At 47.3% G+C, this 27,645-nt stretch overlaps 1 protein-coding gene and 1 long non-coding RNA gene across 3 annotated transcripts; one reads left to right on the top strand and one right to left on the bottom strand.

Annotated features, from left to right (window-relative positions):
* Positions 1–62: 62 nt before the first annotated feature.
* EXOSC10 (exosome component 10) lies at positions 63–27,516 on the bottom strand. 2 transcript variants are annotated; one of them, XM_083453835.1, is made up of 25 exons: positions 27,286–27,516; positions 26,509–26,645; positions 25,160–25,283; positions 24,337–24,441; positions 24,012–24,180; positions 23,069–23,180; positions 22,405–22,480; positions 21,924–22,034; positions 20,802–20,945; positions 18,995–19,185; positions 17,233–17,389; positions 16,001–16,149; positions 14,876–14,926; positions 14,060–14,171; positions 13,163–13,213; positions 12,033–12,111; positions 10,142–10,263; positions 9,052–9,147; positions 5,805–5,879; positions 5,296–5,383; positions 4,834–4,907; positions 1,956–2,127; positions 965–1,020; positions 513–589; positions 63–296 (listed from the first exon to the last, which is right to left on the bottom strand). In XM_083453835.1, exons 1-25 carry the CDS (start codon positions 27,403–27,405, stop codon positions 266–268), a joined length of 2,679 nt encoding a protein of 892 aa, XP_083309961.1. In that variant the 5' UTR covers positions 27,406–27,516; the 3' UTR covers positions 63–265. The 2 variants fall into 2 exon arrangements, with proteins under 2 accessions (XP_083309961.1, XP_083309962.1); XM_083453836.1 differs by having other exon boundaries at positions 24,012–24,177.
* Positions 6,187–8,168, top strand: LOC310683991. The gene is made up of 3 exons (XR_014514630.1): positions 6,187–6,237; positions 7,051–7,338; positions 7,699–8,168. It is a non-coding gene; the product is annotated as an uncharacterized lncRNA (long non-coding RNA).
* Positions 27,517–27,645: the final 129 nt, after the last annotated feature.

Raw genomic sequence — 27,645 nt, 5'->3', positions numbered from 1 at the left:
TGGGATGTGGCTTTTCCTAAACGAATGAAGGAGAGGGGAAGAAGAAACAAACAAACAGCCGCTCGAATCTATTAAGATGCTCCCTTTCCTCCATCATTTGTGGGGAAAGAAAAGCAGATTAATATATATCTTTTTTATTTTTTTAAAAAGAGCAACAGCAGGTATCCGTACAAAAAACGGCAGTGGCAAACAGCATCCCCTTTTGTTTAAAAGCCATTCCAACTCTGCATTCCACGGCTTCTTCCAAAAGCTTCCAGGAGTCGTACTATCTTTTTGGCCAGTTATGCCTGAAGCCCCTGCAAAGAGAATTACATTATAAATTCTTATTTCGGAATAAAGTTGAGCCGGGGACGTTCCAAGCATCAGCTGAAGCTTAGTTGCTCTCTTGATGCAGAACGTACTTGGAAAAAAGTGTCCTGTCCCCTGAACAAACAACGTTGAGGACTAGAAAGCTTTAAAGTCATATTTGCAAGGCGGCTCGAATGTTCTAGCAAACAACTGTCCGGACATACCTGTTGGATTTCCCAGCCATGTAGGACATGCTTTTCGTTCCGGCTGGTTGCTGGACTTTGCCGGCTCCGGGAAACTTCTATGTTTGGTTTTTATTTTTGAGAGAGAAAAAGGCGGAGAGAAGGTGTCAAAGCAGCGGTTCTTGGCCCAAGGTCACCCAGTGAGCTTTATAGTGAAGTGGGGATTTGAAAGCTAGTCTCCCAGGTCCTAGTCCAGCTTCTAACCACTACCCCACTGGCCCATCTAGTCGAGCATCCTGTTCTCACGATGCCCCAAAGGGCAGCCCAGAACCAGGACCTGAGCACTCTTCCCCTCCTGTGTTTTCCAGCAGCTGATATTCAAAAGCGTTATTGACCATGGAGGAAGAACTGAGCCATCCTCTGCTACTAGCTTTCATGGACTCACCTGCCTCAAGAGATTTATCAAAATTCCTGTGTGCAGAAAACAACCTTACCTTGCCAGCTTGCTTGGAGGGATCAAACTGTGTTGAGGGTTTAGGCCTGCTGCTTCCTGAGAGAGAGAGAGAGAGAGAGAGAGAGAGAGAGAGAGGGAGAAAGATGGGGGCAGAAGGCAAATCTTAGCAAGGGAGATTGCTCTTGCAGAGAATAGATCATTTCAAGAGCCATCAAGACCAGCAAAGTTTAGGCATGAATAAAAAGCACCGGCTGTAAAACAAACATGCAGTGGAAGAATTCAAACAGCCAAGACTTCTAAAAAAGGAACTAGGTAAAGGTAAAGGGACCCCTGATCATTAGGTCCAGTTGTGGCCGACTCTGGGGTTGCGGCGCTCATCTCGCTTTATTGGCCAAGGGAGCCGGCGTACAGCTTCCGGGTCATGTGGCCAGCATGACTAAGCTGCTTCTGGCGAGCCAGAGCAGCACACGGAAACGCCGTTTGCCTTCCCGCCGGAGCGGTACCTATGTATCTACTTGCACTTTGACGTGCTTTCGAACTGCTAGGTTGGCAGGAGCAGGGACCGAGCAACGGGAGCTCACCCCGTCGCGGGGATTCGAACCGCCGACCTTCTGATCAGCAAGTCCGAGGCTCTGTGGTTTAACACACAGCGCCACCTGCGTCCCTTAAAAAAAAAAAAGGAACTAGGCAGCATCTTATTTTGCCTTGGCGTCGAAACAAAGCAGAGGGCGTAAACAAAACTAAACGGCAGTAGTAATAGCAATAAAATAAATAATAATGTTGGTGATAAAAAGGTTAGGAAGCTGCTATACACAGACCGTTGGTCCATCCAGCTCAGTACTGTCTACACTGACTGGCAGCAGCCCTCTGGCATTTCCATCTCTCCCAGCTGTAGCTGGAGAGTCCATTGGGGATCTAACCTGGGACCACTGAGTTAGGCACCTTCCCCACACATGGCTATTACATAAGGAGAGCCCTAGTGGATCCTGAGTCCAGCCTGCTGAGCTCATGGGGGCCGACAGGATCCTCACCGGCAAACACTTGGAGGTCGGATTTGCTGTAATCAAAGGGGGTGAAGGGCTTTGGAGTGGCCTCTGGCTCTTCCGGCTGTGGGGAAGCTTTGGGCTTCTTCTTCTCGGCCCTGGGGGTCTCGGTACCCGGATCGCTTTCCACTCTCTCCCGCTTGTGGCCTGCTTGTTCCTGCTGTAAAACCAAAGGAGGGAGGGAGGAAGGAGTTTCAAAACATAGCCTGGAAGAAGAGGGCAGGGAAGGGCTGCAGCTCAGCAGAGGAACATCTGCTTTGCATGCAGGAGGTCCCAGGTCTAACCCTGACATTTTTTCCAGGTGGGGCTGTGCCTGTACTCCCACAGAGAATGCCCTCATTCAGGCTAACCCCTGGCACCCCCAAGGTCAGGGAAACTACCAAGGGGCCTCCTCATTTGATCTCAGCACCCGAGAGGGTCTGTAGGGAAGGAGACGGCCTTTCAGGTATTCAAGGCCTGGGTTATTTAGGGCTATCAACGCTAGCATGAGCCCTTTGAACTGAGCCCGGAAACAAACTGGAAGCCAGTGCTGCTGCTTTAGAGCAGGGGTTATATGTGACCCAAAGGGAACCCAGGCAGTAATCCGGCCGCTGCTTTGATCTGTATTGTAGTTTAACATTTATTAGACTGTTGGATTATATGACCTGGGAGATCAGGGTTTGAAGCTCACTGGGTGCGACCTTGGGCCAGTCGCCATCTCTCAGCCTAACCTACTTAAGCAGGGTTGTTTTGAGGATAAAATGGGGAGGAGGAGGAGAATCATGTACACCACCTAGAGCAGTGGTTCTCAAAGGGTTTGGCAGGAGAAGATGGCAAGAGAGTTGGGAAGGTCCAAGGGCAATCAAGGAAACATTTAAACATGTATAATATTATACTATAGTATACTATAGTACAGTGGTGCCTCGCAAGACGAAACTAATTTGTTTCGCGAGTTTTTTCGTTGTACGAGTTTTTTCGTCTTGCGAACCACCACTGCATTTAAATACTGACAATGGCGGGGAAGGGAGGGGAGAAGCAGGACAGCTGCCGCAGCCGGTACCTCAGACTCACCCGTGCGTTGTGGCCACCATGCGACGCGGCTGCTGGAGGGCGGCGGGGCTCAGGAGCCTGACTCCGGGGAGAGAGAGGCGCTGGCGGCAACGGCTCTCTGAGGGGAGCGCGCGAGGGGGGTGGGCAGCGGTGCGAGGCACCAACCGTCAGCGGGAAGGTGGGAGGGAGCCGGAGGAGCGGGGAAGCGAGCGTGCGTGCAGTGCGCGTCGCCATGACAGGAGAGGCAGGACCGTTTCGTCTAGCGAAGCAAGCCCTTAGGGAAATCCGTCTTGCGAAGCACCTCAGAAAACGAAAAACTCTTTCGTCTTGCGAGTTTTTTGTCTTCCGAGGCATTCGTCTTGCGGGGTACCACTGTATAGTATAGTATAGTATCAATTTTTTTTAAAAAAAATTGCAGAATATGGATAGATATCTTTTCAAAAATTAGAGCAAGAGCATCAATGATACTGACAATCCCAGTTGTGATTATTTTTGTTTATCAATAAAGAAATACATTACTGAATGAACAATTTGTTATTCTGAAAGTGTGTCCCAGAGAAAAAAGTTAGCGAACCAGTAACCTACAGCCTCCCTTGGGGGAAACGTGGCAAAGAAGATGGAGTAAATAAACACAAAACAAACATGCATGTTCCTAGAAATTCTACAGGTTGACCTCCATGTAAAGAATGTAAATAGTTTTAATGGGATTTTGAATGAGTGTAAAATTAAGTGTTGCTGTTTTAAACTTCCTTGGATTATTGTCTGCCTTGGTGGGTTGTTCATCATCACCAGTAAACTTATTGTACTAGCCAAAAGCCATGCTAAATCCATACTTTTAAGGCTACGGCACCCAGTATTCCTGAGCTGTCTCCCATCCAAGTACTAACCCAGCCTGATCCTGCTTAGCTTCTGAGATCAGACAAGACTGGGTGTGTTCAGGGTAGTATGGCCATAGATAACCACTATTCTGAATTATGCTTTTTATAGGGTAGGATGCACTGTGGATGAGTTTATGGAGCCAAGGAGGCAGGGCCCCAAAAATCTAGATCTAGATCACTGGTCCTCAGCTATAATATTTTACATGCAAGTCGACACTGAGGTTTTTAAAAAATGGGATATTATTTTTACAGATGAGTGTGGCTGGGGGTGGGTCCCCAAATGCATGTTTGGGCTAAAACAGAGGTCAGCAAACTTTTCCAGCAGGGGGCCGGTCCACTGTCCCTCAGACCTTGTGGGGGGCCGGACTATATTGGGGGAGGGGGAATGAACAAATTCCTATGCACCACAAATAACCCAGAGATGCATTTTAAATAAAAGGACACATTCTACTCGTGTAAAAACACACTGATTCCAGGACAGTCCATGGGTCGGATTAATAATAATAATAATAATAATAATAATAATAATAATAATAATAATTTATTATTTGTACCCCGCCCATCTGGCTGGGTTTCCCCAGCCACTCTGGGCGGCTTCCAACAAAGATGAAAAATACACTAAAATGTCACATATTAAAAACTTCCCTGAACAGGGCTGCCTTCAGATGTCTTCTGAATGTCAGGTAGTTGTTTATTGCTTTGACATCTGATGGGAGGGCGTTCCACAGGGCGGGCGCCACCACCGAGAAGGCCCTCTGCCTGGTTCCCTGTAACTTGGCCTCTCGCAGTGAGGGAACCACCAGAAGGCCCTCAGAGCTGGACCTCAGTGTCCGGGCAGAACGATGGAGGTGGAGACACATGGGCCAGATCTGGCCCCTGGGCCTTAGTTTGCCTACCCACGGGCTAAAAGATGGGCCTTAGATCTGCAAATGTTTGCTGGGTCGAGGAACCCCACTTACCGCAACCAGCTGGCGGACAGAGACTGCGTTTTCTGCTTTGCCTTTGTTTTCCTTCTTGGGGACTTCATGAGCCGCTGGTGGGGGAAGGATGGAAAGGGCAAAGTTAGCACAAGGACTGCCATGCTGGCACACAACTAGCAATGCATTGTGGTCAATCAGAGCTTTGAGATTCCAGGAAACCCAAGCCTAGGGTTGCCATACGTCCAGGATTTCCCGGATGTAGCCAGTATTCAGCCCTCGTAATAGCTGAAATGTCCCGGAAAATTGGGACGTGAGGCAGCCCATGTCGGTAGTGTAGATATTGGCAAATTTCATTAAAGCTATTTTTAAAAAAAGACCTTTGATCTGTAGAAAATGCAACTTGAAAAAAAAGAGATGATGCATGTATTTTTTTGTAAACTAAGAAATCTTTAATAAAAATATAATCAAAACAAAACAAAAACAAACAGGCCAGCCTCACACCTGTCTGCTGGGTCTTCTTCTTAGCAGATTCTTTCTTTGTCCCTGCTTGAAGCTGGGCCTGGCTTAGGAGCTTCCACCGATTACTGATCTGGGAGGAGGAAACACACACACACACACACAAAAATTGCAACTCTGCCAATGTTACACCATATTCTGGTGCATGTGGCCCAGCCAGCCCAATCTCTATAGGGAGGGTGTGGGCAGTAGCACAGTGGTTGAGGAACCTGCATTGTGTTCAGGGGGTTTCAGGTTTGATCCCTGGCAGATTCAGGTACGGTAGGGAGACGGACCCATTTCAAACTCTGGGGACCCGCTGCCTGAGCTAGATGAAACAATGGTCAAACGTGGTGTGAGGCAGATTGCCACCCACGCTCCTGTTGTTCTCCAGTTAACTGGATCAGGCGGTAGCATTGGAGGGGACCACAGCCCAAAGGCCAATGGCAGCCAGTGTGGACGACTCCGGCTTATAACCAGAGCAGGGGGCAGTTTTGTGAAATAACCGTTCTTACCTCGTAGATTTTTGATGATGGGTCAAACTTTGCCAACTGGGAGATATGAGCGGGGTTCTGGTCCGCTGGCAAATACTGGAGGGAAGGAAAAACACAACCATGGGAATAATAATAATAACAATAAAATTTATTTATGCCCTGCCCTCCTCAGCCAAGACCGGGCTCAGGGCAGCTAACAACCAATAATAAAAACAAGTTGATTAAAATACAATTTAAAAAACAAGATTAAAATACATTAAAACATTAGGATGCAGCCTCTTCACAGGAGTAGAAAGGAAAAAGAAAGAGGGGGAGGAAATCAAACTGATTCTAAGCCAAAGGCCAGGTGGAACAACTCTGTCTTACAGGCCCTGTGGAAAGAAATCAGATCCCGCTGGGCCCTGCGTTCCACCAGGCCTGAGCCAGTGTTGAGAAGGCCCTGGCTCTGGTTGAGGCTAATCTAACTTTCTTTTTTTTAAAAAAACATAATTTTTATTAACAGGCCAATCCAATCACATTATTTCCAAATCATAATTCCAAATTATACAGCCAAATTTTTAAATTTTGTTGGGGGTACCCATACATCAAGCTCCGAACGAGGATCAAAGCATCACTTCTGTTCCTGCTTTTGTCAAACAGTTCTATCCAGATCTGTCCAGATAGTCTCTTTATTACTTTCTTCATCTTCTTGTTGTTATCATATATTCATTTCTTTGCGATCTCTGATAGTCTTCACAAGCAGTTTAGAAACAAACAACATCTGCGTGGGTTTTGCACACTCCAAAAGTCGTATCTCATAACGACAGCCGCCATTCCTCCCCTTCTTCAAAAATTTATCCTCGGCCTGTCCTATTAATTTCCCCAAGCTTGCCACGTATATCACAAAGGGGCTCTGCCAGGTTATCACATTTCAATCCATCATTCACATTCCAATGACCCTGGTCCTCCTCCCCTCGCCTTTCTTCGACAAGCCTGTCTTAGCAAGACGCCATTAAAAACTGCGTCATCGAATTTTTCCTCCGCTCTCCAATATTTACCAGTCCTCTCTTCAATCAATAATTCACTCCACACAGCTCTTAAATTCTTGCTTGTGATTAGTAAAAGGCAACGATTCATCTCTCTGGGGTGGAGGTTTATAAATACTCACATAGCAAAGAAAATAAAAAGTTTTTTCCTCCACCCCCCCTCTTTTTTCGCTCCACACGTACCAGTCTCGTAATGGTGGTTCATCGCTTGATTTATTTGTCTCCTCCCGTCGCTCCAAGAGGCTAATCTAACTTTCTTAGGGCCCGGGACCTCTAGGGCGTTGCTATTTATGGACTTTAAGGTCCTCCGTGGAGCATACCAGGAGAGGCGGTCCCGTAGGTTTTTAGATATCCCCTAATATCTAGATTAGGGCTGGGGAACCCTCTTCAGCCCGAGGATCACATTTCCCTTCCGAGTAACCTTCCGAGGGCCACGTGGCAAAAGCAAGCAGAGCAATTAATGTTTTGCCTTTGCCTAACTAGCTAATTTCTTCTCTGTCTCTCTCCACCTGCCTCTCTCACACATAAAGGTAAAGGCCCGTACGGGCCAGTCTTGACAGACTCTAGGGTTGTGCGCCCATCTCACTCAAGAGGCCGGGGGCCAGCACTGTCCGGAGACACTTCCGGGTCACGTGGCCAGCGTGACATCGCTGCTCTGGCGAGCCAGAGCTGCACACGGAAACGCCGTTTACCTTCCCGCTAGTAAGCGGTCCCTCTTTATCTACTTGCACCCGGGAGTGCTTTCAAACTGCTAGGTTGGCAGGCGCTGGGACCGAACGAGGGGAGCGCACCCCGCCGCGGGGATTCGAACCGCCGACCTTTCGATCGGCAAGCCCTAGGCGCTGAGGCTTTTACCCACAGCGCCACCCGCGTCCCTCTCACACATACAGCCCTCTTTATCCTCTGTCCAGACAAGCAAGAATTCAAAGACATACTCAGAGTTCAAAGACATATTCCAGCCAGCCAAAAGAATTCAAGGAGTGTTTGGAGCAGGAACAGTGAAGGGGTGTGGCTTGGGGAGGGGCCAGAGGGCCACACAGAGAGGTCTGGAGGGCCACAACCTGCCTGCTGCCCTGGCCAGATTCCCCACTTCTGATCTTGACTCACCAGGGCCCACTTGCAATTGTAAGCTGTTTGGGGGAACCAATCCTGGATTAAAAGTGGGGTGCACCGCTTGTTAATTGAAAGAAATCAGAATTCCAAGGGGCCACTTCACTTCCCAACAGGATTTGTGCAGCAGTGTGAATTTTGCAACTCCCAAGGAGTGGGGAGACTCACAAAGCCCCCTAGAAGCAACAGCTTCCCAGCAGTGGAGTTTGTGCAATTCAGATGCTGCATTAACAAGCAATATATCCGTTTACATATACCGTATTTTTTGCTCTATAAGACTCACTTTTTCCCTCCTAAAAAGTAAGGGGAAATGTGTGTGCGTCTTATGGAGTGAATGCAGGCTGCGCAGCTATCCCAGAAGCCAGAACAGCAAGAGGGATTGCTGTTTTCGCTGCACAGCGATCCCTCTTGCTGTTCTGGCTTCTGAGATTCAGAATATATTTTTTTCTTGTTTTTCTCCTCCAAAAACTAGGTGCGTCTTGTGGTCTGGTGCGCCTTATAGAGCGAAAAGTACGGTATATAGTCACATTGCCAAGACAAAAAGAGAGAAAGAAAGGCAACATGAAAAATCTCTGGGTTTGCTTTTTAAAAAAAAAAAAAAATTACAACTTGGAAATGTTTTCCTTCTCCCTACAAGCAGGATGGCAGGAAAATGTTATGATTAAAATATGCACAGCCACTAGGATACAGATGATGGGAGTTGTCATTTGCTTATTAACACTGGCTAGGTTCACACATAGTGCTAAGCTATGGTTTAGTGCTAAGCTATGGTTTACTAACCCAGGGTTTAGCGTGATGCAAACCCTGCCCAATGGCTTGTTTGAATGTTAGCAAACCATGATCTGAAGACATGGTTTGTTGCTGTCTTCACCAACCTTGGCTTGTCTTGGCATTATGTGTGAACCCAGTTTGGCATTATGTGTGAACCCAGTACCCTTTATCAACCACGGTTTGTTTGGCCACTGCACCCCAAAACACAAAGGCACAAGGAACAAGAAGCTGGAAGACAGAACAGACTTTGGAATAAATGAGTTGTGGTTTGTTTGATCATCTGCGGTTATCTCACAGTTGTTAGGCAAACCTTGTGTTACATACAAGCCAAACCACTGGGTAGGAAAACAAGGACTTTTTACCATTCGGAATGGGTTTTCGAAGGATTCCATGATCTGGCGGGCTTTCCGTTGGGTGACTGTCAAACTCTCGTCCTCTTCCTCACTTGCTTCCGTCTCCTTTGGGAAGGCAGAAATATGGATTAGTGGGACTAAGTACAGAACTGCAGAGGCCTGCCTGGAAATCTCCTGAATGGGTTAAGATTGTATTTTAAATATCAAGAGGTTTCCCGCCCTCCCGTTTGCTTTAAAAGAACAGTACGTAGAAGCAAACAGATGCTGAATTGTACTTCTGGTTTGGCTGGTTGTTTATAGCATTTTGATCCACTGTTGCTTTAATTAATAAATACAGTGGAACCTTGGTTCTCAAACTTAATCCGTTCCGGAAGTCTGTTCGACTCCTGAAACTGTTCAAAAACCAAGGCGCAGCTTCCGATTGGCTGCAGGAGCTTCCTGCACTCAAGTGAAAGTCAAGTCCGATGTTCAGCTTCCGAAAAACGTTCGGAAAACGGAACACTTACTTCTGGGTTTTCAGCGTTTGGGAGCCGATTTGTCAACTAAGCCGTTCGAGAACCAAGGTTCCACTGTAACCTAGAGACTTTAGTACAGTTGTACCTTGGATCCTGAACACCTTGCCTTGCAACTCGAACGTTTTGACTCCCGAATGCCGCAAACCTGGAAGTGAGTGTTTCGGTTTGTGGGCATTCTTTGGAAGCCGAATGTCTGACGTGGCTTCTGCGGCTTCCGGTCGCGTGCAGGAAGCTCCTGCAGCCAATCGGAAGCCGCGCCTTGGTTTCTGAATGTTTTGGAAGTGGAACGGACTTCCGGAACGGATTCCGTTCGACAGCCAAGGTACGACTGTACTTGCTTTTTAATCTGTTGTGAGGTCAGGTGACTGATAGGTGGGCATCCCAAGCTAGGTGTCAAACACGGGCAGAGACAAGGATCATGCCCCATTCAGTGGGGCAGGGGAGGGAAGAGACAGGGATTGTGCCCCCGGGCTCCCAAGTGGCTGGGGGAAAGACCAGGATTGTGGGCCAACAGCTGAATACTGTTCCCTACCCCTGTTCTAGCTCATTTGGTCCCCTGCCCTGTTCTCAGAAACCTAACCTACATTAAAGATGTCAATGCTGGCTCTCAGCAGGAGGCAGGACAGACTTGGCGACTCGTCCGACCTTTCCGTCTCCTCCTCTGCTTCTGAAAAGAGGCGCGCGTGCTCCCGGCTCAGCCCAGGTGCTGAATGACAAGAGGAGGGGGAAGGAAACAAAAGCCCAAGGAATTAAGACTACCATTTACTTTAAACTGCATAGAAATTTATTTATGAAATAATATTTATTACTTTTTGAACAATTTAAACACTATAAAACAAAACAAAAACAAAAAAGAGCAATACAATACAACACAGAAACACTACATAACACTAACACATTAAACTAACAAAACCAAACAAAAACAATTTAAAACACTCAAACAGTTTCAATATCTTATCTTTCATTCACTTATTTCACCGACCTCCTCACACCTCCCTTTTTGTATTCCACTTCTATCAATTATTTCAGCAACTCCTTTCCATCTTCCTCTGTTTTCTGTCCTATAATTATCTTAACACATTCTAACCTTATTTTACCTATAATATTCTATTAATCTATTTATACTTAAATCCTTATAACATTTCTACTAAAGCCATATAACTTATTTATGAAATTTATTTATGAATGCTACTACTACAGCAGCAGCAGCAAGAGTGCTACTTGCCCCAAACTGGAAAGAAGCAGAAGTCCCAGCAAAGGAAGAATGGATACAAAAACTTATGGAATATGCAGAAATGGCAAAACTTATCGGAAGAGTAAGAAATCAAGATAACAATCTTTTTATAAAAAGAATGGAAACGGTTCATTGAATACTTACAGTTAAATTGCAAACAGACAAAAACATTGGCAGGATTACTGTAATAACCTGCAGTTTCATAAGAGTATATATTTAAAGAAGATGAATAAATGAGTAAATTAAGTTAATTTGGATAGGCAGAAGATATTTTTTTAAAAAATGTAAGAAACCGCAGAAAGAGGGGGAAGGAAGTCAAACTTTGAAATGTTAAATTGATTGTAAAACTAATGAAATGTATAAACTTGAAAAGTATAAATAAACCTTTTTTTAAACAAAGACTAACGTTTACTTATTACATTTTAATCCTCAAACGAATTTTGTGATGGGCTCATGGTTCTCCTTTCCTTACTTTTTAACACTCCCCCTGAGGCAACTTAGGTTGACAGACTCGTAGACCCACACAGTTAAATAGGGCCCATCTGCACTATACATTTAAGGCTGTGCTAGACCGCTTTAAACTGTCATGGCTTCCCCCACAGAATCGTGGGAGCCTGCCAACAAAGTGAACCAGTTACAGGGGTTTGTGCGCTTAGAACCCAGGGGTTTTAACCCACAACTGCTGCTCGTATATTGTTAGCTAAAAAGTGGAAAACCCAAGAATTACTAACGATAGAAGAATGGCAGATGAAGATGATGGATTTTTCAGAGCTAGCTGACCTAACCAGAAGAGTCCGCGACCAGAAGGAGGAGGAGTATCAGGAAGAGTGGATTAAATTTAATGATTATTTAGTTAAATATGTTAAGTTAAATTAACTGAAAACAGCTTGCAGATACTTAATTGACTTAGGATTTTATTTATGTTAAGTGATGAATTAATATGTTTAATTTCATAATGTGAAGATTTAAGGATGTTAATGTTAATGTTTAAGTTAAATTTTGTAAGAATTGTGATTTAGAAAACCGTTAAAAGGATATGCAATGAAAGTTAACCAAGGGGAAGCGAGGAAGTCACTTAACAAAGTTATTAAGTGTAATTTTCAATAAGGCTATGATTTATGCTTGTTTGTCTTATGTGTTTGTTTGTTTATAATATTGTTAAAACCAATAAAAAAAATTTTGGGGAAAAAATAAAACCCAGGGGTGGGGGTCCCCTCTTTCACCCCTCTTTCCAGACCCACCTGGATCCATGTGGTTAGGCTTCTCGTCTTGAGGCACGTGCGAGCTGTCGTGAGGTCCAAACAAATGATTCTCCGGCTTCTGCCAAAGGAAATTAAAGATATCCTAGCCCTCGTGATTCTGAAGGAAGGGCTGGTCACATAGGGAACTGCTTGATATCAGGTCAAACCATTGGCCCCTCTCCCTCAGGTTTACCTACCCTGACTGGCAGAAACTCTCAGACCTAGCTGGAGATTGAACCTTCTGCATGCAAAGCTACAACACGCAGAACCCTTAAACTTTTTATTTATCTACTTACTGTTGGCAGATAAAGCCTTTAACCTCTTGCAAGCAGTACTTGCAGGATCGCCGTACCCCCAATGTGCCCACCTGGCTGCATTGATCTGCGGATGTCACATAATGCTTGTTCCTTAGTTGGAAGAAACTAAGTGTTGGTGCTGACCTTTAAAGCCCTAAACGGTCTCAGTCCAGTATACCTGAAGGAGCGTCTCCACCCCTATCATTCTACCCAGACACTGAGGTCCAGCTCTGAGGGCCTTCTGGCGGTTCCCTCACTGCGAGAAGCCAAGTTACAGGGAACCAGGCAGAGGGCCTTCTCGGTAGTGGCACCTGCCCTGTGGAACGCCCTCCCACCAGATGTCAAAGAGAAAAACAAATACCAGACTTTTAGAAGACATCTGAAGGCAGCCCTGTTTAGGGAAGGTTTTAATGTTTAATAGGTTATTGTATTTTAATATTCTGTTGGAAGCTGCCCAGAGTGACCAAATGGGCAGGGTATAAATATATTATTATTATTATTATTATTATTATTATTATTATCTGACCTTTTAGTGTGGCTGAATCTGAACTTTGGAACTCCCTGCCTATTGACACCAGGCAGGAGCTGTTGCTGCACTCTCTTTAGTCCCCTGCTTAAAACATTTTTGTTTAGGCAAGCCTATCCAAATACACACACATCAATGTGTCTCAATCTCTTACACTTCAGGTTAAATTATTTCAAGCTGTTTTTCTATTGATAGTTTTAATATTTCCCTATAAGCCGCTTAGACATCTCACTCCAGTCAAGTGGTATGTAAATTTGATACATGAAAAGGTAAAACAAATGCAAGATTGGCATCAGAAAAAAGCTTACCTCTGTGTTTCGAAGAGGTCCTCTCTTTTTCACTCCAACTGCAATTTCAGACTAAGAGGGGGCAAGGAGAAATGATTATAAGGATAAAATTAAGATCACATTAAAGAACTCTTGCACACACACACACACAAGCGCACACACACGCGCACACACACGCGCACACACACACACACCCAATCCTGACACCTCCAAGTCTACTTCCCAACTTCACAGTCACTGGCTTAACAGCAATAATATCAGCAGTCAAGGAATGCTCATAAAAATTCTAACTGCTCAAGAAAACATATGCTAGAAGGCTGACAGTGAATAATTTTATTCTTATTGCGTAAGTGGTACTAACTTGGCATAAGAGCAGGGTGATTTTAGGGAAGAGAGTTAGTATGAATCCAGGAACATAGGAAGCTTCCTTCTATTAAGTCACCTGCCTCAGTATTGTCTATACTGACTGGCAGCAGCTCTCCAAGAATTCAGAGACAGGAGTCTCTCCTGAAGGCGCATCTACACCCCCATCGTTCAGCCTGGACGCTGAGGTCCAGCTCTGAGGGCCTTCTGGCAGTTCCCTCACTGCGAGAAGTGGTCACACGGAACCAGGCAGAGGGCCTTCTTGGTGGTGGCACCAGCCCTCCCATCAGATGTCAAGGAAATAAACAACTATCTGACTTTTAGAATACATCTGAAAGCAACCCTGTATTGGGAAATTTTTAATGTCTAATGTTTTACAATTTTTTATGTGCTGTAAGTTGCCCAGAATGGCTGGAGAAACGTAGTCAGATGGGTGGGGTATAAATAATAGAATTCTTCTTCTTCCAACTCCATATAGATGCCAGGGATTGAACCTGTTCAGTTGCTTTGAAACACAGCTGTCCTGTACTTAAAACTGTCCCCCCCCCCCCATACCTTCAACAGTGGCATCTCTCTGGCCTGCTGGATGAAGAGGTGCATTTCGTTGATCTGCTGGCGAACAAGGGGAGGAACTGGGTTGCAGCAGGCGATGATGCCCTGGGGCTCCCTGCAAATCAACAAAAGGAGAAGGACATTTTTAAAAAAGATAAAAAACACTAGCCGGTGAAAATCATAGCATGGTGGATCTGGAAGGGACAAAAAGGGTTATCAGGTCCAACCCCCTGCAATGTAACAACTACAGCAGCAGCAACAGGGTGTTGACCCTGAGATGCTATAGGACCAGGATGATCTTAGCCGCTTCCTGTCCCAGAGCTGGTCCTTAAAGGAATGTGGGTGGGGCAAAGAAGAATGATGGAGCCACAGACCAATCACAGGAGAAGAAGGAAGAAAAGCCGCATGGGTGTCTGCAATGCCTATCCCCAACAGAGATGTAAAGGTTGGGAGAGGATGAAGAAGGAAAGCAGAAAGAATTCCGATAGGAGGAGCATTTTCCCCCCTAGCTTCTGATAAAATTTTCTCATGGAAAACCTGCCACTTTGGGGGAAAGGAAAATTACTATTTGGGCACCCGGGTTCAAAATTCACCTGTTCACCCCATGCTTTTCCCCAAAGAGCTAATGTTTCAAATACTATCTACTGATTAGCGATGTGTTCCGTGCATTTGTTTAATGGGGATGTCATTTGGCTTTGGGGAGTTTATTCTGTTCGTGGCCATGATGTATATTTTTTCTCAAGTGTTGGCAGCACATTCATTGCTGCTGCTGCAAATAAACGCCTGTTGTTCCACTTGCAAAGCAAAAGGCATACTCACTTGGGCAGCTCCTCCGCTATCTTGAGCAGCATGTGGTTCGGCAGCACATACCTGAGGGGAAAAGGGGAGAAATGAATGGTTGAATCGTAGATTTCTACCCCAAAGGTCAATGCTAGCATCACAGCTAGAGAATCACAGGTAGATGGCCATCCAACCTGTTGGAAAACCTCCAATGAATCAATGACTAACTAAATGTTAAATGCCACTACTTTCGCTACACATTGAGACCAGTCTTGTAAAGAGACCTGCCAAATATATTACTAGCTTTAACTCTCTTTCTCCTTCCCCCTTTAGAGAGGAAGAGGAAGGGAAACAAGCCTGTAGGGAACAGATAGAAACCTCAATTCCTACTATGACTCTGCCCACCTGTCAAGCGTGGCCTGTGGAGGAAGAGGTGGGTGGGTGGGTGAAATAATGATCTGCCCCCCTGGCCAGATCCAGTTTTCCACTGCTGGTAAAGGTAAAAGGTAAAGGACCCCTGGACGGTTAAGTCCAGTCAAAGGTGAGTATGAGGTTGCAGCGCTCATCTCACTTTCAGGCCGAGGGAGCCAGTGTTTGTCCACAAACAGCTTTCTGGGTCATGTGGCCAGCAGGACTAAACCACTCCTGGCACAATGGGACACCGTGATGGAAACCAGAGCACATGGAAACGCCATTTGCCTTCCTGCCACAGCAGTCCCTATTTATCTACTTGCACTGGCGTGCTTTCGAACTACTAGGTTGGCAGGAGCTGGGACAGAGCAACGGGAGCTCACTCCATAGCACAGATTCAAACTGCCGACCTAACAATTGGCAAGTTCAAGAGGCTCAGTGGTACAGGCAGCTTTGAAAGGATTCCTTTGCCGAGCAAGGGCTCTGTTGCCTCCTGATTCGAACAGCTCCCCTTTTATACCCCACATTTCTCCCCCAAGGAGGCCAAGTGGACAGCTCGCCACTCATTTAATACCAACGATGGCCCTGCGAGATAGGCTGGATTGAGCAAGGAAGTGACTGGGTCAGTGAGAGCTCCAGGACCAAGTGGGGACCCAAACCCGCGTCTCTCCCAGGTCCTAGTCCGACACTCTAACCACTACACCACACTGGATCCTATAGCCCACTCCGGCAGTCCCCTGTAAAAGAGCTCACCCCGTGCTCTCATCTTCCTGCCGCCCTATCTTGTCCCTCCAGGCAAAGAGGAGCCGGAAGGCCGCCAGCTGCTGGCTGTTGAGGTGCTTCTTCTGCTTCCGGTAGAGCTCCAGGTACGAGTCTTCGGTGAAGATGGGCTTGACGTATTTCTAAGGGAGAAGAGGCAGGTGGAAGAGGCATGAGCGACCTGTAAGGACTTGTGTGCTGCTGCTGGCAGGGGGAATCCCTGACCCCCAGCTGCCTGGCGCGGGTGGGATTCCAGCGATGGCTGGGAGGGCAACAGGTTGGCTGCCACTGTGCTAAACTCTAGTTCCCAGCACCTGCTCAAAGCCTTCCATGCTGCATTTTCTTTTCTCTTTCCTTTTTTTATTGGAATTTTATTTACAACATAACATAAACCCCCCAACCCCCCAATACACAAATCCACCCTCATTAAACGTGAACATAACATACAATGAGCATAACATACAACAATCCAAACAACCAAATGAAAGGCTTCCTTTGTCCTGTATCTGTCCTCCTTATTTACTTCTTATAAATGGTTTCCTTTACGAATAATGATTAAGATTTTTCTAATTATAACTTAAATATCCACAAAGTCTCCTGCAGACAATAATCAAAACAAGTCCAGGTATGTATTTTAGGGCACTGTTTTGTGAAGTACCGTATTTTTCGCCCCATAGGGCGCACTGGCCCATAGGGCACACCTAGTTTTGGAGAGGGGGAAATAAAGAAAAAAATGTTTATCCCCCCGCCCCCAGGCGCGGGGCTGGGGTAGGGGAAGCCCGAGCTTCCCCTGACCCCAGCCCCCAGAACAGGCTGCTATCTGCAAGCCTTGGGAGCCCGGCGGGAACTCCCGCGGTCTCCCCAGGCTTGCGGATATCTGCCCGAAGCCCGGGGCACGCTGCTCAGTGCACCCCAAGCTTCGGGATGCAGGCTGCTATCCACAAGCCTGGGAAGCCCCCCTCTCGGTCTCCAGGCTTCAGCAAAAGCCTGCATTCGCCCCATATGACGCACACACATTTCCCCTTCATTTTTGGAGGGGGGAAAGTGTGTCCTATAGGGCGAAAAATACGGGATTCTCTGCATTTTCCCCATGCTTTTTGAAACTCTTGTCTAGTGTGCTGCATTTTCCTAACTGGGGATGGAGGGTGTGTGTGTGTGTGTGTGTGTGTGTGTGTGTGTGCATTCCTCCTTCCCTTGCATGCCTCTGCCCAACACAGGGAGCTCACCTTCAAGCAGATGTCCTTGCTCCGCTGCCACACCACTTGGAGCTGAGTAGGCTGCCCGTTGGCTTTCTCCCAAAGCTCCTCCCTGACCCGGTCGTAGATGTACAGCAAGTAATGCGTGTCGTCGCGGGCGTAATTGAGCATCTCCTCTGGGAGGGGTCTAGAGGAGAGACAGAGAAACATGGATTACGGGGAATCTCGGGTGTGGTGGTCAGGAGGGAGCCAGCAGTAAATCACACGAAGCGGAGTTAACTCTTTATTAGCAAGAACGGGACCCGCACATTTCCTTTCCTTGGGAAATGATATATAACGAATTGAAAAGGATGCTCAAAACAACTTTTATTTAAAAAAACCCCAGCAGCTTTTCTTTTAGGAATTATAGGGACAGAACTAGCTAAATTGTAGAGAAATTTATTTATGTATGCTACTACAGCAGCAAGAATGCTACATGCCTCAAAGTGGAAAGAAGCAGAAGTCACAGTAAAGGAAGAATAGATACAAAAGCTTATGGAATGTGCAGAAAAGGTGAAGCTTTTTTTATAAAATAATGGAAATGGTTTATTGAATATTTACAGATATATCGTAAACACATAAAAACATTAGCAGGATTAGAGTAATAACCTGAAGTTTTAAAAGAGTGTATATTTACAGTAGATAATTAAATGAGCAAGTTAAAAGAACTTGGATATGCAGAAGGCGTTAAAAAATAAATTTAAGGAACCACAGAAAGAGGGGAAAGGAAGTCAAATTTTGAAATGTTAAATTGATTGTAAAACCAATGAAGTGTATGGATTTCAAAAGCATAAATAAAATACCGTATTTTTTGCTCTATAAGACTCACTTTTTCTCTCCTAAAAAGTAAGGGGAAATGTGTGTGCGTCTTATGGAGTGAATGCAGGCTGCGCGGCTATCCCAGAAGCCAGAACAGCAAGAGGGATTGCTGCTTTCACTGTGCAGCGATCCCTCTTGCTGTTCTGGCTTCTGAGATTCAGAATATTTTTTCTTGTTTTCCTCCTCCAAAAACTAGGTGCGTCTTGTGGTCTGGTGCGTCTTATAGAGCAAAAAATACGGTAATAATAAAAGAACAGGATCTGCACAAACTTGGTGGGGGATCGGGCCTAATGAGGACAGCAGCTCATCCCTGGCAGGTCTTCCCTAAAGGTAAAGGTAAAGGTACCCCTGCCCGTACGGGCCAGTCTTGACAGACTCTAGGGTTGTGCGCCCATCTCACTCAAGAGGCCGGGGGCCAGCGCTGTCCGGAGACACTTCCGGGTCACATGGCCAGCATGACAAAGCCGCATCTGGCGAGCCAGCGCAGCACACGGAAACGCTGTTTACCTTCCCGCTAGTAAGCGGTCCCTATTTATCTACTTGCACTCGGGGGTGCTTTCGAACTGCTAGGTTGGCAGGCACTGGGACCGAGCAATGGGAGCGCACCCCACCGCGGGGATTCGAACCGCCGACCTTTCGATCGGCAAGCCTTAGGTGCTGAGGCTTTTACCCACAGTGCCACCCGCGTCCCTAATGGATCACTTGCCAATACTAAAGGTCCCCACCTCCCTACAACCATCTATGTCTTCTCCTCTCTAGGGTTTTTCCCAAGCAATCAAAGACTGCGCCTGCGTGCCTATCGTTGCCCCTCCCTCTTCATGCCTCTTCTGGTTCTGGGAGACCAGGGTGGATGGAAGCTTGTTGCACAGACTCACATTGGTATAACCTCAAGATGGGATTGGAACACCCCAAATCTACCCACACCCCTCCATACCGTATCCTCCAGTCCGCCAGCTGGTACTGTTTGTTGGCATCCACCTTGCAGTAGAGCTTGAGCAAGTGGTCCAGGGAGTGCCGGCCGAGATTGAGGAGCCGAGCCGCCTGGTGGGTGTCGAAGACGTTCACCAAATAGAGGCCGAAGTCTCGCTGGAGCCACTCCACGTCCGAGTCGGCCCCATGCAGGACCTGCGAAGCACCAGAGCCATAAATAGTGTGGGAAATGTCAAGAAGGTTCCCTGTCTTCCCACCCACCCGTATATGTATCCTTCTGGTCACTCCAGGTTGGCACTGCCTAGGCCAGGGTTTCCGAAACTTGGGTCTTCGGGTGTTTTTGGACTACAACGCTCATCATCCCTGGTGGTCTTGTAGTAAGGTTAAGCCAGGCATAGGCAAACTTGGCCCTCCAGACGTTTTGGAACTACAACTCCCATCATCCCTGACCACTGGTCCTGTTAGCTAGGGATGATAGGAGTTGTAGTCCCAAAGTATCTGGAGGGCCGAGTTTGCCTATGCCTGGTTTAAGCTTACTGGGAAATGATATATAATGAATTGAAAAGGATGTTCAAAATAACTTTTGTAAAAAAACAAAACAAAACAAGAAGCTTTTCTTTTGGGAATTATAGGGACAGAACTAAACTGTATAGAAATTTATTTATTTACAGCAGCAAGAATGCTACTCACTCAAAAGTGGAAAGAAGCAGAAGTACCAGCAAAGGAAGAATGGATACAAAGGCTTATGGAATATGCAGAAATGGCGAAACTTACCGGAAGAATAAGAAATCAAGATAACAATCTTTTTATAGAAAGAATGGAAATGGTTCATTGAATACTTACAGACAAATTGCAAACAGATAAAAACATTGGCAGGATTATTGTAAAAACCTGCAGTTTTATAAGAGTATATATGTAAAGAAAATGAATAAATAAGCAAACTAAGTTAATTTAGATATGCAGAAGATATGAAAAAATAAATGTAAGGAACCGCAGAAAGAGGGGGAAGGAAGTCAAACTTTGAAATGTTAAATTGATTGTAAAACTAATGAAATGTATGAACTTGAAAAGTATAAATAACAACTGGGGGGAAAAGCCTCCCACCATCACTAGCTAGCAGGACCAGTAGTCAGGGATGATGGAGACTGTAGTCAAAAAACAATTGGGAGTTTAGGAAACTCTGGTCTAAGCACTTGAATTTCTGCACCCCTGGGGCAGTTCGCAGCTTTTTGCAAGGGTCCCCCCCCCCCGTGTTTCTACAATTACTGTTATCCCTGGACACAAGATGCCAGATAGGAGCTGGGAGCCCCAGAACATCTGGAGGGCCACAACCTGCCCATCCTTAGGCTTACGGGCTTAGTGTCTGCTGCTCTACAGAGCCGTTAATGCAAATAGGTCCCCCCCCCCCCCCCGTTTCTACAATTACTGTTGTCCCTGGACACAAGAGAAGATGCCAGATAGGAGCTGGGAGCCCCAGAACATCTGGAGGGCCACAGCCTGCCCATCCTTATGCTTACTGGCTTGGTGTCTGCTGCTCTACAGAGCAGTTAATGCAAATGGCCTAAAAGGGCACTGCAACTGATCGGTCCAGCCTGGCCAGGTGACTTGAGGAACCAAGAGGAGTCCGGCTGCTCCTCCAGGCTCAGTTCCTCAGCTTGAGGAATCTGTCCTTAGAAGAAGCACCTGGACAACCCTGCTAGATTTTATTTGCATCAGCTTGTTGTTTTAAGCTTGACTGGAAGAGCGGGGTGAAGGGCAAACCCAAACCTGAACCTTCTGCCATTTGTAAAAAGAAAAAAAAGGCTTTTCACCTTGACCACTGCAGGGTCTGTGAAGGTCTCGTTCAAGATGTACAAGTCACTACGCAGCTCCAACGTGTCGATGATGAAATCTTCTGTCCGGGTGGAAATCTGCATAAGGCATGTCAAGCCCAGGAAACTCCGGTAGGAATGGTGCTGTGGAGGGCAGCATGAGAGAGGGAGAGAAAGAAAGGAAAGGGGTCCATCAAATCACAGCAAACGCAACAGCTCGCCTTCCCTGGGTGGGTAACTGGAGGAGCTATTTTCAGAGCCTGCTAAAAACATTTTTTGTTTAGACAAGCCTACCCAGGCATGCAGGGATGCGGGTGGCGCACCTTATACAAATGGGGATGCGGGTGGTGCTGTGGGTTAAACCACAGAGCCTAGGACTTGCCAATCAGAAGGTCGGCTGTTCGAATCCCCGCAACAGGGTGAGCGGTACCGTGAGGTACCGATCCGACGGGAAGGTAAACGGCGTTTCCATGCGCTGCTCTGGCTCGCCAGAAGTGGCTTAGTCATGCTGGCCACATGACCCAGAAGCTGTATGCCAGCTCCCTCAGCCAATAAAGCAAGATGAGCGCCGCAACCCCAGAGTCGGTCAGGGGTCCCTTTACCTTTACCCAGGCAGCAGAATGTTGATGTATGTTTTAATCAGTTTTTTAGTTTACGGCTGGTTTTAATTTTTTGAATGTTTAATAGTTATTTTTACTGCTTTTGCTGATTATGTCATTGCTTTATTGCCTTTGTAAACTGTTTGTTTGGTTTTTTTTTACAATCCAGTGGTGTAATTTTTTTAATGAAATAAATAAATTACCCGGCAGCATCTCCAGGTAGGGCTGGGAGAGACTCCTTGTCTGAAAGCCAGGATGGCAGCTGCCAGTCATTTTAGAAAATACCAAGCCAGATGGACCCAATCATCTGGTTTTGTATAAAAAGCAGCTTTCTAGGCCCGTATAGGACCACAGTTGCACTCTGTCAGAAGTGTGAATTAAATTAATGATTTGAAAGATTGTGGAGTTAACAGAAGATCCAAGCTGAATCCAAGCTATGAGCACTTCACACCTGGATCTTCTCGGCCCATTGCAAAGGTTTTGCTGCAGGACACAAAACTAAAAAACCAGGACAAATTCATACCTCCAAGTCCAGGGCGAACTCTTTGCAGCCCACCAGCTTCTCGTTCAATTCCACCAGCTCTTCCAAGGTGGAGATGAAGTGGCAGGGTGTCTCCTCCAGGGGCCTGAACATCTGGGAGGGGAGAAGAGTTTGTATTTGATATCCTGCTTTATCACTACGCGGCTAACAGTCTCCTTTCCCTTCCTCTCCCACAACAAATACTCTGGGAGATGATTGGGGCTGAGAGACTTCAGAGAAGTGTGACTAGCCCAAGGTCACCCAGCAGCTGCATGTGGAAGAGTGGAGAGGCGAACACGGTTCACCAGATTACGAGTCTACCGCTCTTAACCGCTACACAAGGTGTAGCAAGGCATTACAGCTCGGCAGGCACGAAGCCAGAAGGCTTTAACTTTTGTGCGTGATCTACTTAATGAAACATTATTTGAGAAAGAAGCATTATTTGAGAAAGCAAGCAAGCAAGCAAGCAAGCAAGCAAGCTTACCTGAACTTGTGGCTTTTCAAGAAGTTCGGCTGGTGGTGAAAAATGTGCCAATTCGTACTGGTAAGGGTGAGCAAACCTTTTATGATGGGAGGAAGGAGAAGGGAAAGTTAGAGGGCTCTGAGCAAGCTCCAGATGCAGAATCAATTGCCTAGGGAGATATTTAGGCCTGCCAGGCCATTTAGGGACAAACCACACACACCTGCTGTATACCTGACGTCAAACATGGCATCACAGGTGTGGGGGCAGGTACGTAAGAACTCAGGAAGAGCCCCGAAACTGGATCAGGGCAAAGGGGACCTGTCTAGTCCAGCCTCCTGTTCTTGCAGTGGCCAGACAGATGCCCCAAAGCTTAAGAGCAGGACTTAAGCGCAACAACAGTTCTCTCCTTACCTGCGATTCCCAATAACTGGCATTCAAAGGCATATTGCTTTGGACAGAGGCGGGAGAATGTAACCTTCTTGGCTAGTAGCCAACGAAGGACATGGTTGGGCCAATACAGGGTGTGCGAGCCTCCACAATCAAGCTGATCCCTGGGTCCTGCGAAGCTTTGTGCTGGTCGTGCCGCCAGGCATTTTGACAAGTGGGTGCCTTCCCCCGCCCCGGCCACCTGTCAAACTCGGGGGAACTGAAAGGCCCCGACCTGCTTGACCAATCGCTCTCTTACATGTCCTGCTCAGTCTGTTGGGTCCTCTGCTGATAGAGGAAGTCGGCCAAGGCAGCTGGCACATCCAAATCCTCCGGGCGTTCCTTCCGTTCCCGCCTGGTTTTTGAGAGTACTGGATGTCCAGAGAGAAAAAAAGGGTTAGAGGTGATGGATCTACAGTGGTGCCCCGCAAGACGAATGCCTCGCAAGACGGAAAACCCGCTAGACGAAAGGGTTTTCCGTTTTGGAGTTGCTTCGCAAAACGAATTTGCTATGGGCTTGCTTCGCAAGACGAAAAAGCCTTGCGAGTTCCTGCGGGGTTTCCCCCCCCCCTTTCCCAAGCCGCTAAGCCGCTTAACAGCTGATCGCTAAGCCGCTTAACAGCTGATCGCTAAGCCGCTTATCAGCTGATCCACTAAGCCCGCTAAGCCGCTAATAGCCTTTTAGCAGCTAATCCACTAATCCCTTAAGCCTTTAATAGCCGCTAATAGCTGCTAAACCGCTAATAGCGCTAATCCGCTAATGGGCTTGCTTCGCAAGACAAAGAAAACCGCAAGACGAAGAGACTTGCGGAACGGATTCTTTTCATCTTGCGAGGCACCACTGTACTTTCTAGCATTTATTTATTTTTTAACTGGCAGCCTGCTGCTTTCCCTCTGCAATAATAACCTTTGCACTCTGAGAACAGGAACATAGCAAGCTGCTAGGGACCTTTTGTCCACCTTCCTCAGTGTTGTCTACACCAGTGTTTCCCAACAATGGGCATCTAGCTTTTTTTTTAACTACAACTCCGATCATCCCTAGCTAGCAAAGACCAGTGGTCCGGGATGATGGGAACTGTAGTCCGAAAACAGCTGGAGACCCAAGGTTGGGAAACACTGGTCTACACTGACCAACAGCAGCTCTCCAAGGTTTCAGGCAGGGAGTCTCTCCCAGCCTTGCCTTGGAGATGCCATGCTCTTACCTTCTGGCAGTGGCTTCAGAGCGTTGGGCTTGACAAAGAGCTTTGGGACGAAGGGGGTGTTGGAGTTGTCCACCTTCTCACGGAACTTGAGCTGAGGGCGGACGATGTTCTTGGCGTGCAGCAGGCGGAAGGTTTCTGACTTCGTTCGCTTGTTGGCTTCCCCAGTCTGCTGGAAGAGAAAAATCAGACAACCCCCTTCAGACCTGACCGTTGGGGTGGGGGCTGATGGTAGTCTGACACCGTCTGGACGGCCACAGGTTTCCCCACCCCTGGCTTAAAGAGAAAGAACCCCTTAAAGGACAAAGGAAGAATGGACGCTTCTCACCTTGCGGTTCCAGCTGGAGACAATGGTCTTAGGAGGCTGCAAGCCCGAGGGGAGGATAGGCTGCTGGTTCTTGTTGACACCTGCTGCTTCATCCAATAGCATGCCCTGAAATTGCAGGTCACAGTGTGAGACCAGGGGTGGCAGGTGGAGGATGCAATTTTGGGGGAAGGACCTGGGGCTACCTATGAAGGTGACTCGGAAACTCCAACTAATCCAGAAGGCAGCAACAAGACTGGTGCCTGGGATCAGCCACCAGGACCATATAACACTGGTCCTAAAGTATCTACACTGGCTCCCAGCATGTTCCTGAGCACAATTCAAAGTTTTGTTGCTGACCTTTAAAGCCCTAAACTGCCTCGGCCCTGGATACCTGAAGGAGTGTCTCCACCCCCATCATTCAGTCCGGACACTGAGGTCCTCCTCTGAAGGCCTTCTGGTGGTTCCCTCACTCTAGAAAGTGAAGTTACAGAGAACTAGGCAGAGGGCCTTCTCGGTAGTCATGCCTGCCCTGTGGAACACCCTCCTACCAGATGTCAAGGAAATAAACAACGATCTGACTTTTAGAAGACATCTGAAAGCAGCCCTGTTCAGGGAATTTTTAAATGTATGATATCTTATTATGCCTTTATATTTGCTGAAAGCTGCCCAGAGTGACTGAGGCAACCCAGTCAGATGGGCGGGGTACTATTATGATGATGATGATGATGATGATGATGATTATTAGCACACCCAACATGGGATTCTCATGGAGCGGCAACCCCTAGGTGTTCAGGGGTGGGGTGTTAGGAGTGAGAAGCACTGCACAAGGCCCGACGATGCTCACCACTCTTTCTAGGATGGCATCATTGGCATCGACCAGCAGGTCAAACTTGTCTTCCAGTTCCGTGACCTTGTTCCGGTCCCGGAGGTGGCTGCGGCAGCCATGGTACTGCATCACTCTGCTCATGCTGGGAAGAGAAAAAAACAGGGTATTGTAGTGTGTCACACAATCCTTAGCAGCGTGTCTTGGCTCCCCGAAATCAAGCTGTGACCAGAACCTGCAATCTTAGTCCCACGATCTCTATTGATACAAGCACTTTGGTACATCAGCCCCTCTTGGCTCCATAGGTCATACTAATCACCTATCCAGCTTTAGGTAAAGGTAAAGGGACCCGTGACCATTAGGTCTAGTCGTGGCCGACTCTAGGGTTGCGGCGCTCATCTCGCTTTACTGGCCGAGGGAGCCGGCGTACAGCTTCCGGGTCATGTGGCCAGCATGACTAAGCCGCTTCTGGCGAACCAGAGCAGCGCACGGAAACGGCGTTTACCTTCCCGCCGGAGCGGTACCTATTTATCTACTTGCACTTTGGCATGCTTTCGAACTGCTAGGTTAGCAGGAGCAGGGACCGAGCAACGGGAGCTGATCCTGTCACGGGCATTCGAACCGCCGACCTTCTGATCGGCAAGTCCTAGGCTCTGTGGTTTAACCCACAGCGCCACCCACGTCCCTATCCAGCTTTACTTGATGCTAATTTCCTTTCGCCTCCGAAATGCTAAGCTGAAGTGACCTGGGGCTCCTCCCTCCCTTACCTTAGGCCATCTGGCAGGTTGAGAAAGCTGCGGTGAAAGATCTGTCCCTGCTGCTGCCTTTTCTGGCTCCTGCTAGACCTAAGAGACACAGTGGTGGTGTCTCCAGCAGCTGCTTCTCCCTTGGCTCGTCTCCTAACCCACCTTCGGTCTCCAACTGTGTGGGAACTTACTCATTCCCAGGAACCACCTCCTCCCCCCCCCGGGGGGGGGGAGCTGATGGGGTTGTTGGGAGGGACAAGCAGCACTCACTTAGGGGAGGGCATCAGCGCGGGAACAACTCCCTCCCCCACTGCCTGTGTCACCATTGCTCAGGGTCTTCACCCACAATGGCAGCCCTTGGGATCTTCTTCCTGTTGGTCCAACCCTGAGCTTTCCCAGATCTCCTCTTCCAGACCCAACCAGTTCCTGACAAAACAAGACTGATGGGGAGTTCATTATTATTATTATGAATTAAATTTGTATAGCGCTCTACACCCACGGATCACAGGGTGGTTCACATATTGGGCACACGGGGCAAAAGCAATGTGCAAAGTGCCCCAGCTTCAAAAAAAATACGTCAATCTTGGCATCACAACCAGCCTGCAAGAGAGCAGCAAGACTCACCAGTGCAGCAACCGATCCCCTTGCATTTCACAGAAGGTCTGGAAACCAGGAAAACTGCGGTAGAAATCGTATTCGTCTCCGGGCTGAGGGAGGCCGCCAGACGCCTTGGTGGCTGACACCACCGTGCCAAGGGCATGCTGGACCGTGGGGGAAAGGACAGTGCAGTGGTCATTGCTGAACAGTTTTATCTATTTATTACACCACTAAAGCAAGGCAGATGCTTGACGACTAAGCTACGACCCTTAAATACCAGCTACAATAAAAAGGGGTGTGCTTCGGGGGGGGTGCTTTCTACTTTAAAGGTAAGAGGCAACATGATAGGAGTATGTAAAATTATGAATAGCAGGGATAAATAGAATAGTTTCTCTCTCCCTTTCAGCATTAGAACTCATGGTCTTCCAATAAAGCTGAATGTTGGAGGATTAATACTATAAAAAAACTTCTTTTATAAACCGCTTTGACGATGGGTTTTTGCTTTTGCTTTTTTACCATGAAGCGGTGCATAACTTTCATGAAATAAATAACTAAAAAAAAACACCTGTAAGCTGCTTTGGCAGAATATGGCGAATAAAGGACTAAATAAATAAGGCTTATTATATATTTTGCAATGACTCGCAGAAACAGCGGCAACCCAAAATTAGATGCATTTTCCTATATCTTTCCCCACGCTGCTGGGTCACCCAAGAGACTACAAATCCCGCCATGCTTTGCTTTTCCACGCAAGCCAAGCGGCACCCGTAGCCACTTTGCCTTTTCCCGAGTTTTCACCTCCTATACCTTCACGAAGGAGTCGGCGTCTTTGAACCCAGGCAGCACGGCGTCCGCTGCCGTGTCGCTCTCTGCCCCCGGCGGCTCGGCGTTGTTGTCTGAGCCGCCGCCGCGCTCCTTCGCCGCCATTTTCCTTTCCCGTTCCCAGCTGCCGCCGCTTCGCCACTCAGTGGGCCGCCGCCATATTGGGATCACACTTCCCGCAGGAGAGAGAGCTCATCTCGTTTTTCTCTCGCGAGAAAAACGAACCACAGACGTAATGAAGTAGAGGTGACTGCATCTTCGGAGGTTAAATTTCCGGGTTCACTTGGGGGGAGTATTTTGAGTGCGTGTGTTTGTGCATCTATCTGCGCGCGCGTGTATATATGT

Source organism: Podarcis tiliguerta (assembly GCF_965153285.1).
Source record: "Podarcis tiliguerta genome assembly, chromosome: 8".
Lineage (NCBI taxonomy): Eukaryota > Metazoa > Chordata > Lepidosauria > Squamata > Lacertidae > Podarcis > Podarcis tiliguerta.
The sequence above is the reverse complement of the archived record's forward strand: the minus strand, read 5'-3'. Positions and strand labels throughout refer to the sequence as shown.